This window comes from Callorhinus ursinus, unplaced genomic scaffold, assembly GCF_003265705.2.
Source record: "Callorhinus ursinus isolate GAN/ISIS: 27379988/994484 unplaced genomic scaffold, GSC_fseal_2.0 scaffold41, whole genome shotgun sequence".
Classification (NCBI taxonomy): domain Eukaryota; kingdom Metazoa; phylum Chordata; class Mammalia; order Carnivora; family Otariidae; genus Callorhinus; species Callorhinus ursinus.
Window position 1 is genome coordinate 11,328,648 of NW_027397103.1, and position 15,309 is coordinate 11,343,956.

Sequence of the window (15,309 nt, forward strand, 5' to 3'; positions counted from 1 at the left end):
AAGTTGAGGCATAGAGAAGCACACAACTTGCCCAGCGGCACCATCACGAAGTGCAAATCTGAGCTCTAGACCTGGGTGTGTCAGACTGGAGAGTTTTGCATTATCCCAATTTGTATCCTCAAGAGGCCCTACATGGTCCACAGACTTGTTATCCTCATTTCCCACAGGAGAAAACCAAGGCTTCCCTTTCATGATAAGAACACTCAGCAACCCGGGAGTAGGAGGGAACCTCCTCAACCTGATAAAGGCATCTGCGAAGACCCCCAGCTGACAGGCTGAATAGTGGAAGGCCGAATGCTTTCCATTTGAGATGGGCACAAGACTCCACACTGTCCTGGAGGTCCTCAGTAGCAGTTACGCAACACATAGAAATACAAAACATTCCAACTGGGGACAAAAAAAAAAAAAGGAGTAAAACTATCTCTGTGTGCGGATGACATGCTATATATAGAACACCCTGAAGGATATACATGCACGCAGAAACCTGTGAGAGCCAGTAAATGAGTTCAGCAAGGTCACACACAGGACGAAAGATCAGTACACAAAAATGAGCTGTATTACTGGACTCTAGCAATAAACAAGTCAAAAGTGAAAATAAGAAAACAATTCCATGTACAGTAGCATCAAAAATAATAAACTACTTAGGAATAAATTTAATCAAGGAAGTGCAAGATTTTTACACTGAAAACTACAGGACAGAGTTCAGGAGTGTTACTCAGCCAGAAAGGAGTGAGGCACAACCCATGCTACAACTTGGACAGACCTCAAAAACGCCATGCGACATGGAAGGAGCCCCCAGACAAAAAGGCCACACAGTGTATGATTCCATATATGAAATACCCAGAATACATTAATCCATGAAGACAGAAAGCAGATTGGTGTTGCCAGGGTCAGCGGGGGCGGGGGGGGGAAGGAGAGTAGCAGTGACTGCTTAATGAGTATGGCGCCTCCTTTTGGGGTGATGATGATGTTTCAGAACCTAATATGGGGGGCGCCTGGGTGGCTCAGTTGGTTAAGCGACTGCCTTCGGCTCAGGTCATAATCCTGGAGTCCCAGGATCGAGTCCCACATCGGGCTCCCTGCTCGGCAGGGAGTCTGCTTCTCCCTCGGACCCTCTTCCCTCTCGTGCTCTCTATCTCTCATTCTCTCTTTCAAATAAATAAATAAAATCTTTAAAAAAAAAAAAAAAAAGAACCTAATATGGGTGGTGGTTACATGACACTGTGAACATACTAAATGCCAATGAAATCGTACACTTCAAGATGGTAAATTTTATGTTACACGAACTTCACCTCAATTAAAACAGTGTTGAAAGAAATTAAAGAAGACCTAAATAAATGGAAAGTCATTCTGTGTTCATGGACTGGAAGACAACATTGTCAAAATGGCAGCACTCCCCAAAGTGACCTACAGACTCGATGCTATCCTGATCAAGATTATACCTTCCCCTTTTGCAGGAATGAACAAGCTGATTTAAACATCCATAGCAGCATTATTCATAATAGCCAAATACGGAAACAACCCAAATGTCCTTGAACTGATGAATGGACAAATAAAATGTGGCATATCCATACAATGGAATGTTACTGCACCATAAAAAGGAACGAAGTACTGTCACCTGCTACACGGGTGAATCTTGAAAACGTTATACTCAGTAAAAGAAGCCAAATTAAAAAGGCCACATACTGTACAATTCCATTTATACGAAGTGCCCAGAATAGGCAAATCCATAGAGATGGAAAGTAGGTTAGTAGTGGGGCACCTCGCTGGCTCAGTCGGTAGAGCATGTGACTCTTGATCTCAGGGTTGTGAGTTAGAGACCCACGTTGGGCATACAGATTACTAAAAATAATAAATAAGTAAACTCTAGAAAAAGAAAAAAGAAAGTAGATTAGTGGTTTCCAGGGGCTGGAAGAATGGGGAATGACTGCTAAGGGGTACAGGGCTTCTTTTGGGGGTGATGAGAATGTTCTGGAATTAGGTTATGGTGACAGTTGCACAACCCTGTGAACATGTATATACACACACATATGCACACACGTGCATACATATATACACATACTACCAAACTGCATCGTTCAGAAAGATGATGTGATTCATCTAAGGTCACATCACATACAGTAAGTAGAGGACCAGAACCTGGCGCCCCAAAACTGTCTGCTCTTGGCACCATTGTTGTTGGTGCCAAAGGTTTTTGGGGCCCTTGAATAAGTAAATTAAGAAAGCTGAGCTCTGAAAGAGCCCCAGAAATGTCTTTCTGAATAGTCCTTCTCATTGTGAGGTACTATAGTTTGGGAGAGTTCACAAAAGGGCTGGGGGGGGGGGGTAGGACCACCTGGGTTACCCTGAGAAGTCCCTTGTACTCAACAAGGAACGCCCTGTCCCTGATGGGCTGCTCTGGCCGCTCCTTTCAGCCGGGAGTCTGAGGAGCGGGCGAAGAGCTGTGAACGGTGGACCCTAGGCTCATTTCAGAGATCAGGGGCAAGAAATCAACCCACTGCCACAGTGAACAGCCTTGGGGTGGCCTTCAAACGCTCTGTTTTTCATCCCGTTTTTCTCACACTGCTATTTCTTTCAAAATTTGAAATTGTGTTTATCTTACCGAATTCCTCAAATAATACATACTAGTTTCACAAAATTTGGGAAAGTACATAAAAATAGGAAGAAAATGACCCTGGTCCCCAAGGATAGCTTTTCCCAGGCCGGCTTTCTGTCCATATAGGCGACCTATGTGACTTCCACAATAATGGACCCTGAAATCCATCCACCCCTCAGGCAGGGCCCTGCCTCCCACCGGCCTCTCCCAGCCAGTGACCATGGCAGGGATGCTGAGGCGGGCTCATTTCTTTCTTTCTTTTTTTTTTTTTTTAAGATTTTATTTATTTATTTGACGGAGAGAGAGACAGCGAGAGAGGGAACACAAGCAGGGGGAGTGGGAGAGGGAGAAGCAGGCTTCCTGCGGAGCAGGGAGCCCGATGCGGGGCTCGATCCCAGGACCCTGGGATGGTGGCCTGAGCCGAAGGCAGTCAGTCGCTTAACCAACTGAGCCACCCAGGCGCCCCAAGGCAGGCTCATTTCTGAGGGACACGAGGCTCGTCTGTCAAGTCACTTGGCAGATTTTCCAACAGCCTCGCCCATCTCTCTTAGAGAAGCCCTTGAATCTGAGATGCTGCGACCAGCCGCTCTTCCTTCCCTCTTTCCGGACCCTCACAGGCTTGGCTGCTGCTGAGGCTTTGGCCTGGAGGGTCCCATCATGGTGTCTGCTCCTTGGGTGACCTGCCCGGATACAGATTTCCCGGCCCGTTTCTGATATTATCACCAATGCTGTTAGACCCCGTGTGTGTGTGTGTGTGTGTGTGTGTGTGCGCGTGCGCACGCGCGTGCTCACGTGTGTCCGGCCCTGGTCTGTGATCAGCTCTGTAGGGAATTACAGTGAGACAGAACAGCAGGAGAGGGCCCCTGGGGTGGGATGGAATCCTCTTATGAGACCGATACCTACTTCTGAAAGGGGCTGAGTAGGCCTTTCTCCTTGCCGCCTCGCCGGCAAGCCTTATCATGTGTAAAACCTCTGCTGATCTGACCTCCTGTTTATTTGCCTTTCTGGGTTACTAGTGAGGTTCAGCCTAGTTTCACATCTAGCAGTGATTTGATTTCCTATTATACCACTTCGTTGTCTTCTCTCTCTCTCTCCTCTCTCGTTATCTGATTGCCCCTTCTATTTCCTTTATGTTTTTCCTCTCACCTCGTAATTCTCCAGAACAAGAAGATGACGTTGCTCAAAAGTGCTTTTCTTAAAGCTTTATATTGCCTGTTCTTCCTTTATAAATTGGGCAAGTTTAAGCTTTTGCTCAGCCTCAGAGAGTTCCCCTTGAAATAAGGAAGTCATGTTAATCATATCATATTAGGTTTGGTTTCTCTGGGACCCTTGATTATTTGTTTTCCTTTCCTCTGTGAGTCAGTGGCACTGGATTTTTTTTTTAAGGATTTTATTTATAGGGGGCACCTGGGTGGCTCAGTCGTTAAGTGTCTGCCTTCGGCTCAGGTCATGGTCCCAGGGTCCTGGAATTGAGCCCCGTGTCGGGCTCCCTGCTCCGTGGGAAGCCTGCTTCTCCCTCTCCCACTCCCCCTGCTTAGTGTTCCCTCTCTCGCTGTCTCTCTCTGTCAAATAAATACATAAAATCTTTAAAAAAAATAACAAAATAAAGATTTTATGTATTTATTTGAGAGAGAGAGAGAGCACAAGCAGGGGAGATTGTGCAGAGGGAGAAGGAGAAGCAGACTCCCCGCTGAGCAGGGAGCCCAATGCAGGGCTCAATCCCAGGACCCCAAGATCATGACCTGAGCCAAAGGCAGATGCCGAACCGACTGAGCCACCAGGCGCCCCTGGATTTTTTTTTTTTAGAAAGTGTTTTTTTTTTTTTTAAGATTTTATTTACTTATTTGAGAGAGGGGAAGCAAGAGAGAGAACATGAGATGGAGGAGGGGCAGAGGAAGAAGTAGACTCACCGCTGAGCAGGGAGCCCGACGCAGGACTCCATCCCAGGACACCAAGATCATGACCTGAGCCAAAGGCAGACACTGAACCAACTGAGCCACCCAGGTGCCCCAGGATATTTTTTTTTAAGTCATTATTTTGGAGTGTTTTGACAAGACATACTGAGGGAATGATTTGGTGGAGGAGATATTAAATTTATGGCAAAATGCCAAGATCTGCTTGTCTTTTTGCCTCTTTCTAGGTTTGGGCAGATTATCACCAAAAGAAATTCTAATTACCTGTGGGTTCTTGTTAGCTGAAATCCAGGTAACTTCGGTGCCAAAGCTTTATTTACCTCACCAGTGGAGGAATCAGCACAGCGCAACTGGCTCAAAGGACAGTATGAGAAGGTCGTGTCTCTCTCTCGTCTGTCTCTCCATCATCAGTGAGGGAAATCAGCGCCAGAACAAAAAGATAAGATAGATGCTCAACTGGCCTCACAGTCAATAAAACCATCACCCCTGGGGTTGAGTCTCTACTAGCTAGGAATGATTTGTACCTTATCAATTTTCTACAGATTTCTACAAATTCTACAGATTTTCTACAATTCCTACAAATTCATAGACTCTGGGACCTCACTCCTAAGCGATCATGCCAAAGTCCCATCCCCTGCATGTCCAGTAGAACTTTCTGGGACGATGGAGATGTTCTATATCTGCGTTGCCCAGGATAGGAACCAATAACCACATGTGGCTCTTGAGCACTTAAAATGTGGCTAGTGGGACTGAGGAACTGGATTAAAAAAAAAAAATGTTTTATTTTAGAATAAATTTAGTTATACAGAAAAGTTACAGATAATACAGAGTTCTCATATACCCTTCTCCCAGCTTCTCCTAAGTGGGAACATCTTACATAACTGTGGTACATTTATCAAAACTAAGAAATTAACACAAGTACAGGCTTAATTTGGATTTTCACCCATTTTTTTTTCACTAATGTCCTTTATTAGGATCCCCTTTAGGATTACACTCGACCCCTGTGTCTCCCTGGCCCCCGGGTGACAGTTTCTCTTTCCTCCCTTGATTTTCCTGACCCCGACACTTTTGAAGAGTTGTGGTCATGGATTTTGTAGATATCCCTCCATTTGGGTTTTTCTGGTGCTTTCTCATGAAGGGGCCAGGCGTGGATTTGGGGGAAGAGCCCCACAGAGGCAAGGAGCCGCCCTTCCCCTCGGGGCCCGTCAGGGGCTGTCTTGGCCTCCTGTGCTTGGTGCTTGGGAAGCAAGTCACAGATCCGGTCTGCTGTCCTGGGGAGGGGGGTTCCCCTCCACCTCTTGGAGGGAGAATAGCAAAGAATTTGTAGATGAAAGTTAAAACTGCCAGATGACTAGCAAATATTTTGGGGAAGATACTTTGATGCTATGCAAATTTCCTGTTTCTTCTCAGTTCACCTGTTAATTTTATTTTTTTATTTTTAAAGATTGTATTTATTTATTTGATAGAGAGCACAATCACGGGGAGCAGCAGGCAGGGGAAGAGGGAGAAGTAGTCTCCATGCTGAGCAGGGAGCCCGATGTGGGGCTCGATCCCAGGACCCTGGGATCATGACCTGACTGAAGGCAGACACTTAACAAGTGAGCCCCCCAGGAGCCCCTCAACCCATTAATTTTAGCCTTCATCTGTAGATCTTGCCTGCAGCAATTAGGACTGAGGTGTTGTTCTTTATTTCTCTTTCTTTCTTTTTCTTTTTCTTTTTCTTTCTTTCTTTCTTTCCTTTCTTTCTTTCTTTCTTTCTTTCTTTTTCTTTCTTTCTTTTTCTTCTTTCCTTTCTTTCTTTTCCTTCCTTCCTCCCTCCCTTCCATCCTTCCTTCCTTCCTTCTTTCCTTCCTTCCTTCCTTCCTTCCTTCCTTCCTTCCTTCCTTCCATCCTTCCTCCCTTCCTCCCTTCCTTCCTTCCTTCCTTCCTTCTTTCAGATTTTATTTTTAAGTAATCTTTACACCCAGCGTGGGGCTCAAACTTACAGCCCCAACACCAAGTTGCATGCCCTACTGACCGAGCCGGCCAGGCGTCACAGGACTGAGGTGTTCTAAAGGTGATTTTCTTTTTCTTTTTCTTTTTTTAAAGATTTTATTTATTTGACAGAAAGAGACACAGCGAGAGAGGGAACACAAGCAGGGAGAGTGGGAGAGGGAGAAGCAGGCCTCCCGTGGAGCAGGGAGCCCGATGTGGGGCTCGATCCCAGGACCCTGGGATCATGACCTGAGCTGAAGGCAGACGCTTAACGATTGAGCCACCCAGACGCCCCTAAAGGTGATTTTCTATTTCCCTCATTCCTTCTATGTTTATTAATTGGAATTCTCTAAGGAGCATTTGTCCTTTTTCCTCCATTTATTTATTTATCTCACTACAGACTAGTGGATATTTGTTTTACTCTTTAGAAGGACACATGGTCATCTTTTTGCCTTATTTCCCAGTTTTGAGGTAATTTTTCTAATAATATTAAATGTGTTCTGATATAGGACAGTCAAAAAAATGATAGATGACCACCGCAGTGAGTGTTTTTGGAAAGACTGATCAAAACACTATCATTGAAGCCTACAATATGTGGAAGCTTAGGAGCCCTGTGTGGGACTGAAGGAGAAAACCCCACAAGACGCAGAATGAGAATTCCATGGCTGAGTTGCATGTCTCAGAGTCCTAACCTCATCGCCCCCCTGATATGAGAACTTAGGAAAATCATGCTGTCCTTTGGGCATCAGCTTCCCCCAAATGAGATGAGGATGAAGGTGTTTGTCAGCTCAGGATCAGTGGTTCTCTGGCTTGAGTGTGCATATCAATCTCCTGGAGGTTTGGTTAAAACCCAGATCACTGGCTGCACCTCCAAAGTGTCTGTGATTTAGTAGGTGTGCGGTGGGGGGCCCATGGCTGTGCACTTGCAACACGTTGCCAGATGATGCCGATGCCCCTGGTCCAGAGACCATTACTTTGAGAACCATTAGTCCAGAGGATCTCAAAGAACCATTCACAACTTTGGACTCAACATTTATTCAAATGGTAAAATCTTTGGCCCTGGATCTGAAGAAGTCATGGATACAATGATGGAACAGGACTTTGCAGGAGCGGAGGCACTGGAAATCCAGCGGGGAACCATGCAGAAGACACTTGAGGGATTGTTCGGTACCAGGCATGCTATTACGTGCTTCTAAGACCCAGTCACTGCCCAGAGAGGGACAAAGGAGTGGTGAAGAGCAAGCTTGAGCCTGGGGCCCACCCCTGGATAGCTGTGTAGCCTTGGGCAAGTGGCTAAATGACTCCTTGCCTCAGTTTCCCCACCTCTAAAAAGAGGACAGTGACGGTACTTACGTGGCCTGGCATAAAGAAAATGCTCAATAAACAGTTGTCACTGCTGGAATTACTATTATTTGCTACTGAGCCTCTCCGATGGGGAGAAGTACAGTGAGAGAAAAGGTCTCCACTTCCACAGCATGTCCCATGCTCCCTCAGCCCCAATACCACCCAGCCTGGATTCCCAGCCACCAATTTTAACCCCTTCACAAAATCCAAAACAGATTATGAGAAAAGTTCAATATAATTTATTAAATAATTCCCGAAGGCTCCTTGAAGGAGCATTAAGAGCTCTCAATAAAATAAAACCAATAAATTAACATCGGCGCCTCATCCTGTGTTCACAGAGGCGTAACGAGGATAAGATCTAAGTCTGCAGAGGAAAAACATTCTCTAAATACCAAGAGTGTTAACGGTGACATAACCTGAGATCTTTTCAAGTGAATTCACACATTTATGCCTCAGTTCTCCCAAGACTAGCCCATCTGGGGATTCGTTGAGATTATTCATTGGAATAATTTACTTTGGCTGTCAGTCATGGTGTCTCAAGGTTTCATACGTCCGCCGTTCCAGAAGGAATAGGTTCAACCAGATGGCCTTGCATGACCTGCTGGGGTCCTGGGTTCAGTGATTTAAACACATGGCCCAGGCACGCCGAGAACTGTTGTAAAATCGCCAAGATGAAGCTTTTACTTTCAAAGGTATCTGCAGGCACAGAAACTTCTGTTTCTGGCTCGTGCTGAAATTTGAGTTTGTCGAGCTGTTCTATGATTTTATTGATAATGTTCTTATCTGATAATGGCCTGATCGCCCTGAAATAAGGCAGGATGGCTGAGCTGTTGATGCGTGGTGTTTGGGAGTCAGAGGTGAGACACGGCAGCAAGAAATGGTTGGATTCCGGCACCCCCATCTCTTTCTTCAACTGTGGAATGAGGAGGAGAAATGGGTGAGCATTAGGTTTGCAATAACACCTAGAAGCCCCAACGGTAACATCTGAACGCTCCCTTTGTGATGGGTGGGGGGCAGGGCGCTTCCCCCTGCCATCTCTTGTAATAGGTGCCACGACCCTGTGAGGCAGTGATCATCACTATTTCCCTTCCCAGAAGAGACTAAAGCTCTGTTGGTTTGCGAAGCTGGCCCAAGATCAAGTGGCAGGCCCAGAATTCTAACCCATGTTAGCAGCAGTCCCAAAGACTATGCCAATAACCACGGCTCCATCCTGCCTCCACTGCCCATCTATCTGCCCAAGGCCTTCACAGCCCCCTGGGATCTTCTCTTAGCTGCTCAGGGCCTCAGAGAGCTGGGGAATAGGAGAGCATCTGGGTTTCCATCCTGCTTCTTATTCTTTGTGACTCTGTGTTAAAGCCAATGTATCCCCAGCTCATGTATGCATGTCAGGCAAGGCCTCCAGGGTGCCACAGAGAGTGTTTCCAAAATTACCATGGACTCCAGACCAGGGCCTCTCCTGTCCCTCTTCTTTTTTTTTTTTTTTTAAAGATTTTATTTATTTATTTGTCAGAGAGAGAGAGAGACAGAAAGCGCACAAGTAGGGGGAGCGGCAGGCAGAGGGAGAAGCAGGCTCCCCGCGGAGCAGGGAGCCCGATGCGGGGACTCGATCCCAGGACCCTGGGATCATGACCTGAGCCGAAGGCAGACGCTTAACTGACTGAGCCACCCAGGCGCCCTCTCCTGTCCCTCTTCTTAAGGACTAAGAGCTTTTGGGTTCACCTGAAGTGCTAAGAACACCTCACCAGCCTGAACTGCCTAGTCACCTTGGCCGGTAACTAAGCATCTATAAAAACCAAGGCGAGGGTTTAAATGTCAGGGTGGAAGGGAAGGGCAAGGCCAATTTCATGAGTTGTTTCCAGGTTTTGGTTTTTATTTGTTTAATCAAAGGTGCCTACGAGGTTCTCTCTTGATCACAACTCTGAGAAAATGGGAGTATTCACATTTATTTAGCCTCAAACTTTCTTCCCAGGGGGGTTGGGCTCAGAAGAGCCTCTGGTAGAAGCAGTCTGGGTCCTAATTAAACAATGAAGTAGTATACAAACAGACACCCAATTTGTTAACTGCCCTTCTTTGCGGTAAGAAAGACTCTCTGTGACCCAGGTGAGGATTTTCACGTCCTGAGTTCACTGAGACCTCATTTACAGCTTAGGTTGACATTTGCTGCTCCCTAGCAGGCTCCTAAATGGTCAGGCAAGATGGCCCGTCTCTAGGGATGTGCTTCAGGCAGGAAAATCCACGTCATATTACTATGAACCAAATATGTTAGGGATCAACAGACCTACTAAAGCAAATCCTATAGTACATGAGAAGTTGTTGAATTTCAGGCTGTCTGGGCTAATCTCTGCCTCCGACCCTCATAAAAAGTCCACCGTAGCCTGTCTCATTGTTCCCGTCCCTTTCTGGGGTATCCACAGCCCTAGCTTCAGGTCTGAAAAGAGGAGGCTTCTTCTGGGGGCAAAAGAAGGCATTTTAAAGAAATGACTCAGAAAAGAAATCTGTAGTGCACTTACGTAGTCTTCCAAAAGTCCCTTCGATAAAGGCTGTAATTCCAAGATGATTTTCCGCACATCACTTGGGTGTAGCTGATGGATGGGTGCCGTCTGGGAGGTCAGTGAAGTTCCCATGAAGCAGAGCAGGAACAGGGCAAACCTGGCAGGTCCTGGTGAAAGAAAACGATGCTGTGAGACACATGATCAGACACCCCCTGCCCACCCAGCTGCCACCACCGCTGGCTGAACCCCTCCGGAGTCTTCCCCTCTTTCTGAGGAGACAGGACCATGCTCACAAATGGGGCGGCGGGACCCGGTCGTACCTGCGTGGGAGAGCATGGTGAGTGCACGAAGACTGCTTCAACAACAGCTCCTGGAGTCAGATGTGCTCGCCATGGCCCTCGGGGGATATATAAAGGGCCAGATGTGGGGAAAAAGAATGATCAATGTCCCCCGCCCATGGCAAAATCATTGCTCAGCTTTTCTCCAGAAAACACTCAAAATTCTGCGGCCCAGGTTTGGGTGAAATCAGGGCTGGAAGGAAGCGCTGAGGTTACCCTCACGTTGGGCAGATGCCTGACTCAGTACAGACACACACAGGAAGGCACACACATCTTTGCCATTTCTTCTGGGAAAAAAGCTTATTGATTTGACTAGAAGAAAGTTCAAAGCCCAGATTTGACAGGCATAACTCCCCAGGAACAGGTGATTTACAGGAGTTAAGGGCCAGTGCCCCATAGGGAATTTCTGGGGAGGGTCACAGCGAGTGTGTGTAGGTGTCAGGTGGGCATGAGGTTTTCAAAATGTATTACCTTTGTAGATTTCTGAAGCATGCTCGTGCCAGTGTGCGGGGATGGCCCTGATAACCACTGTGAATGTGGTGAGTCAAAGGCTCACTCGTCTCCACTCTGTTTGGCCTTGAACATCATTGGATTCTCCAGTGTGCCTGGCAACAGCAAGGCCTAGAACCAGAATCTGTGCTCCAGAGTGATTTGTTGAAGGCACTTATTCCTATTTTGAGTGCCAACGTTGACCAGGAACTCTTCTAGGGTCTTAGGATTGGTGGCAACGAAGTTAAGCAAGGTCCCGGCCCTGATAAAGCTGGTGTTCTAGCAGGCAATGGGCAGGCGGTAAGAAACATGAATAAACAAGAAAGTGTAAGGTAATGATAAGAACTATGAAAATAAAACAACGTGATGGGATAGAGAGGGGTGGGTGAGATCCTTTAAGTCAGGTGATGAAGAATAGTTTCTCTGGGGAGATGTCTGCTGTGGGAAGATCTGGGGAAAGCGTGCTCCAAGCGTAGGGGACACTAGTGCAAAAGTGAGCTTGGTGTGGCCAAGAATGGCAGCTGCAGCAAAGTTAGAGAAGGGGAGGGTGGTAGGGAGGTGGGCAGAGGCCAGGTCACAGAGGACCTTCTGAGGCCATGATAAAGAACTTGGGTGTTATCCCAAGTATGACAAGGCACCGCCGGATGGCTATAGGGAAGGGAATATAGAATCTGGTATGCTTTAAGAAACGAGAGGGGACAGGCTGCTAAATGGAGAGTGGATTGTGTGAATCCAAGATGGAAGCAGAGGACCAGTTGGGAGATTATGTGACTGTCAGGTAGAGATGATGGTGGATTGGACCAGGGTAGAGTGGGTGGGGATGGAGTCCACAGAACCGGCTGACGGACTTATGTGGGTGGAAGAGGAATCAGGGATGACTCCTAGGATTTTGATGAAGCAACTGGATAGTTGATACGCAGAGAAGGAAAAGAAGTCTGGAGAGGGGAAATTGAGAATCCTGTCTGGAATGCGGTAAGTTCAAGATGCCCATTGGGCATCTCTTTGATGACAAGTGAGCCGTCGGATAGGAATCAAGAGACAGGCACAAGGTCAGGCTGGAGCCGTCCACAGAACCCAAGATGCACAATGGAGGAGAGAGTTGGAAACCCCCTTTTACCCTTAAACCCAGGTCCCCCTCCAGCACCTGCTGTGTCTTTCCTCTTATTATCCAAGCCTTTTGACAGAATGGTCTACACACACTTTTGCCTTACTTCCCAAACCACCACAACATGGTTTTACCCTAACAATTTAATAAAAATCCTCTAGCAAAGTCCACGGTAGGCAGAATTTTGCCCACATGACTTTCAACCTCTGATGTTTACTCCCATAATTTTATTACATTACAGGGACTTTGCAGATGTAATTAAGTTTATTAATCAGCTGACCTGAAGATAGGTTGTTTGCCAGGGGGGGTCCAATGTAGTTACACAAACCCTTAGAAACAAAGAGGAAAGCAGAGAGACTCGAAGCATGAGAAAGACTCAGCTGGCATTGCTGGCTTGCAGAGGGAGGTGCCAGGTGGAAAGACGAGAAGAAAATGAATTTGGCCAAGAACCAGTGAGTTGGAGGAAGACCCTGGGCCCCAGGTGAGAACCACAGCCCCAGCTACTACTCTGACTTTAGCCTGGTGACACCCTGAGCAGAGAATCCAGTTACTCCACGCTGGACTTCTGACATACAGAAACTGTGGGACGGTAACTTTGTAGGTTCAAACTGCTGAGTTTATGGTATTTGTTATGGCAGCAGCTGAGAACCAATTAGTCTCCAGTGGCCTCATGTTGCCAGCCTTTACTGGATTCTTCTCAGCCTTCATTTTGACCCCTCCATGACACACAGTAATGCCAAACACTTCCTCCTTCTTGAATACCTCTTTTTCCTCTTATTCTGCGACAATATTATCCTGACACATTTTGGCCCTCTGACAGTGCCTTCTCGGGCCAAATCATCTTCCTGCCTGGTCCTTTGATGGGCGTGTCTCCAAGGGCCCCACCCTTGATCCGTGGTCCTCACACTTTAATGTCTCCCTCTTTCAAGCTCCCGATCTAAATGTCCAACTGCCTAATGGACATGTCCACCTGAATGCCTCACCCTTGACATGTCTGAAGTCCAAGGATCTGAACCAGGGTAATAATGACTGTGGAGATGAATGGATGTGAATGGATTGGGGAAATCCAAAGGAGGCAGGATTCACAGGAGATGGTAGTTGACTGGTTGTGGGGACGGTGGAGAGGGAGGAGGTGAGGACCGCTTCTGGGCTTGTGGTTTGGGCAACTGGACTGATGGGGATGCTACAAACAGAGAGGACCACAGGGCTCAGGTGAATGAAGAATCCAGTTTTGACATGGTGAGTTAGAAGTGTCATGGAACTCTCAGGTGAGGATGTACAGTGAGCCATTAGGCATTTGGATGTGCAGCTTGAAGGAAGGAACTAGAGATACGTGGCATCTTTGGGTACCATCTGTACATTGTGGTTGAGAAAACTGTAAGCCTACAAGAGGTAACCAACGAGAGACATGTGAGGTAAGTGTGGAGGCCAGGGGTACACCTCTATTCACAGAACAGGGAGAAGAAGATGACAGTCTCAAATGCTGAGAAGGCATTCTTGAGAGGGAGAGAGATGCACTAGAAAAACCTGTCATGGAACAAGATGAAAAGTGGTTTTCAAGAAGGCGGATGTGATTAGCACCATCACAAGCCATGGAGAGGTCAAATAAGATAAAGGCTGAAGAGAGGTACTAAGTTTGGCAACATGAGGTCACTGGGAACTTTGCTAGAGGAGTTTGAATACTTATTTGGGTGTGGAAGCTATACTGTGGCGGTTTGGGAAGTGGGGTAAAAGTGCACGCAGACCACTCTGTCAAGAAGCTTGAATAAGAAGAGGAAAGAGACAGCAGTGGTTGGAGGGGCACTTGTGGTGGAAGGGGGTTCCCAGCTGTTTCTTCTGCTGTGCATTAGGTTCTGCAGACCACCCAGGGCGGACCTCGTCCCTGGGCTCTTGACTCCTGTCCCAACTGTTAACTTGACATGGAATAGATGCCAATGGGCATCTTGAACTTAACTCATTCCAGACAGGACTCTTGATTTCCCCTCTCCAGACTTCTTTTCCCTCACTGCATATCAACCACCCAGTTGTTTCATCAAATTCCCAGGAGTCATTCCTGATTCATCTCTTTGATTTGTTTATATCACTCATAGATATTTATCTTATTCCTTAAAAGGATATGTGACTCTTTTTTTTTTTGTCTTATAACCCAGTTTTGGAGAATTTTTCTAGTAATAGTAAAGGTGTTCTGACATAGGGGCAGTCAAAAAGGATGATAGATGTCTACCACAGTGGATGTTTTCAGAAGCATCACATCAATAAATTGGACTTCCTCAAAGTTAAAAAGTTTGGTCTTCTAAAGACACTGTTTAGAGGATGAAAAGACAAGCGTAGACTGGGAGAAATATATTTGCAAATCACAATATGACAAGATATATAAAGAACACTAAAGCTCAATTTTATTAGGATTAGGCAATTGTTTCTTTAAAATGACACCAAAAGCACAAGCAACATAAGAAAAAATAGATAAATTACACTTCATTGAAATTAAAAACTTTTGTGGGTAAAAGGACACTATCAAGAAATTGAAAAGACAACCACAGAATGGGAGAAAATATTTGGAAATTATATGTAAAACAGGGGGCTGATATCCAGGATATATATGTAAAAAAAACTTTTAAAACTCAACAATTAAAAGACCAAAAAATTTTTTTTAAATGACCAAAAGATTTGAATAGACATTTCTCCAAAGATATACAAATGGCCAAAAAGCACATGAAAAGTGCTCAATATTGTTTTGAGTCAGGCATTAGGGAAATGCAAATAGAAAACACAGTGAGATACATCACACCAACTAAGATGGCTATCATTAAAAAAAACCAGTAAAATAATAGGTGTTGGTGAAGATTTAAAAAGTTGGACTCTTCATATGTTACTGATGGGAATGCAACATGGCGCAGCTTCTGTGTTAAATGGTTTGGCAGTTCCTCAAAGTGTTAAACATAGAGTGACCATGTGACCCAGTTCATTCCTAGGTATCTACTCAAGAGAAATGAAAACATATGTTGACATAAAGATATGTACAGGAATGTTGAAGACAGCGTTATTCATAAGAGCCAAA

General features: G+C 45.9%; 1 protein-coding gene across 1 annotated transcript; it reads right to left on the minus strand.

The window, feature by feature from the left end:
* Positions 1 to 8,371: 8,371 nt before the first annotated feature.
* On the minus strand, positions 8,372 to 10,655 carry IL31 (interleukin 31). Its single transcript, XM_025889613.2, has 3 exons — positions 10,640 to 10,655; positions 10,338 to 10,486; positions 8,372 to 8,740 (listed from the first exon to the last, which is right to left on the minus strand). The coding sequence occupies exons 1-3, from the start codon at positions 10,653 to 10,655 to the stop codon at positions 8,372 to 8,374; spliced, it is 534 nt and encodes a 177-aa protein (XP_025745398.1).
* Between the last annotated feature and the right edge of the window lie 4,654 nt (positions 10,656 to 15,309).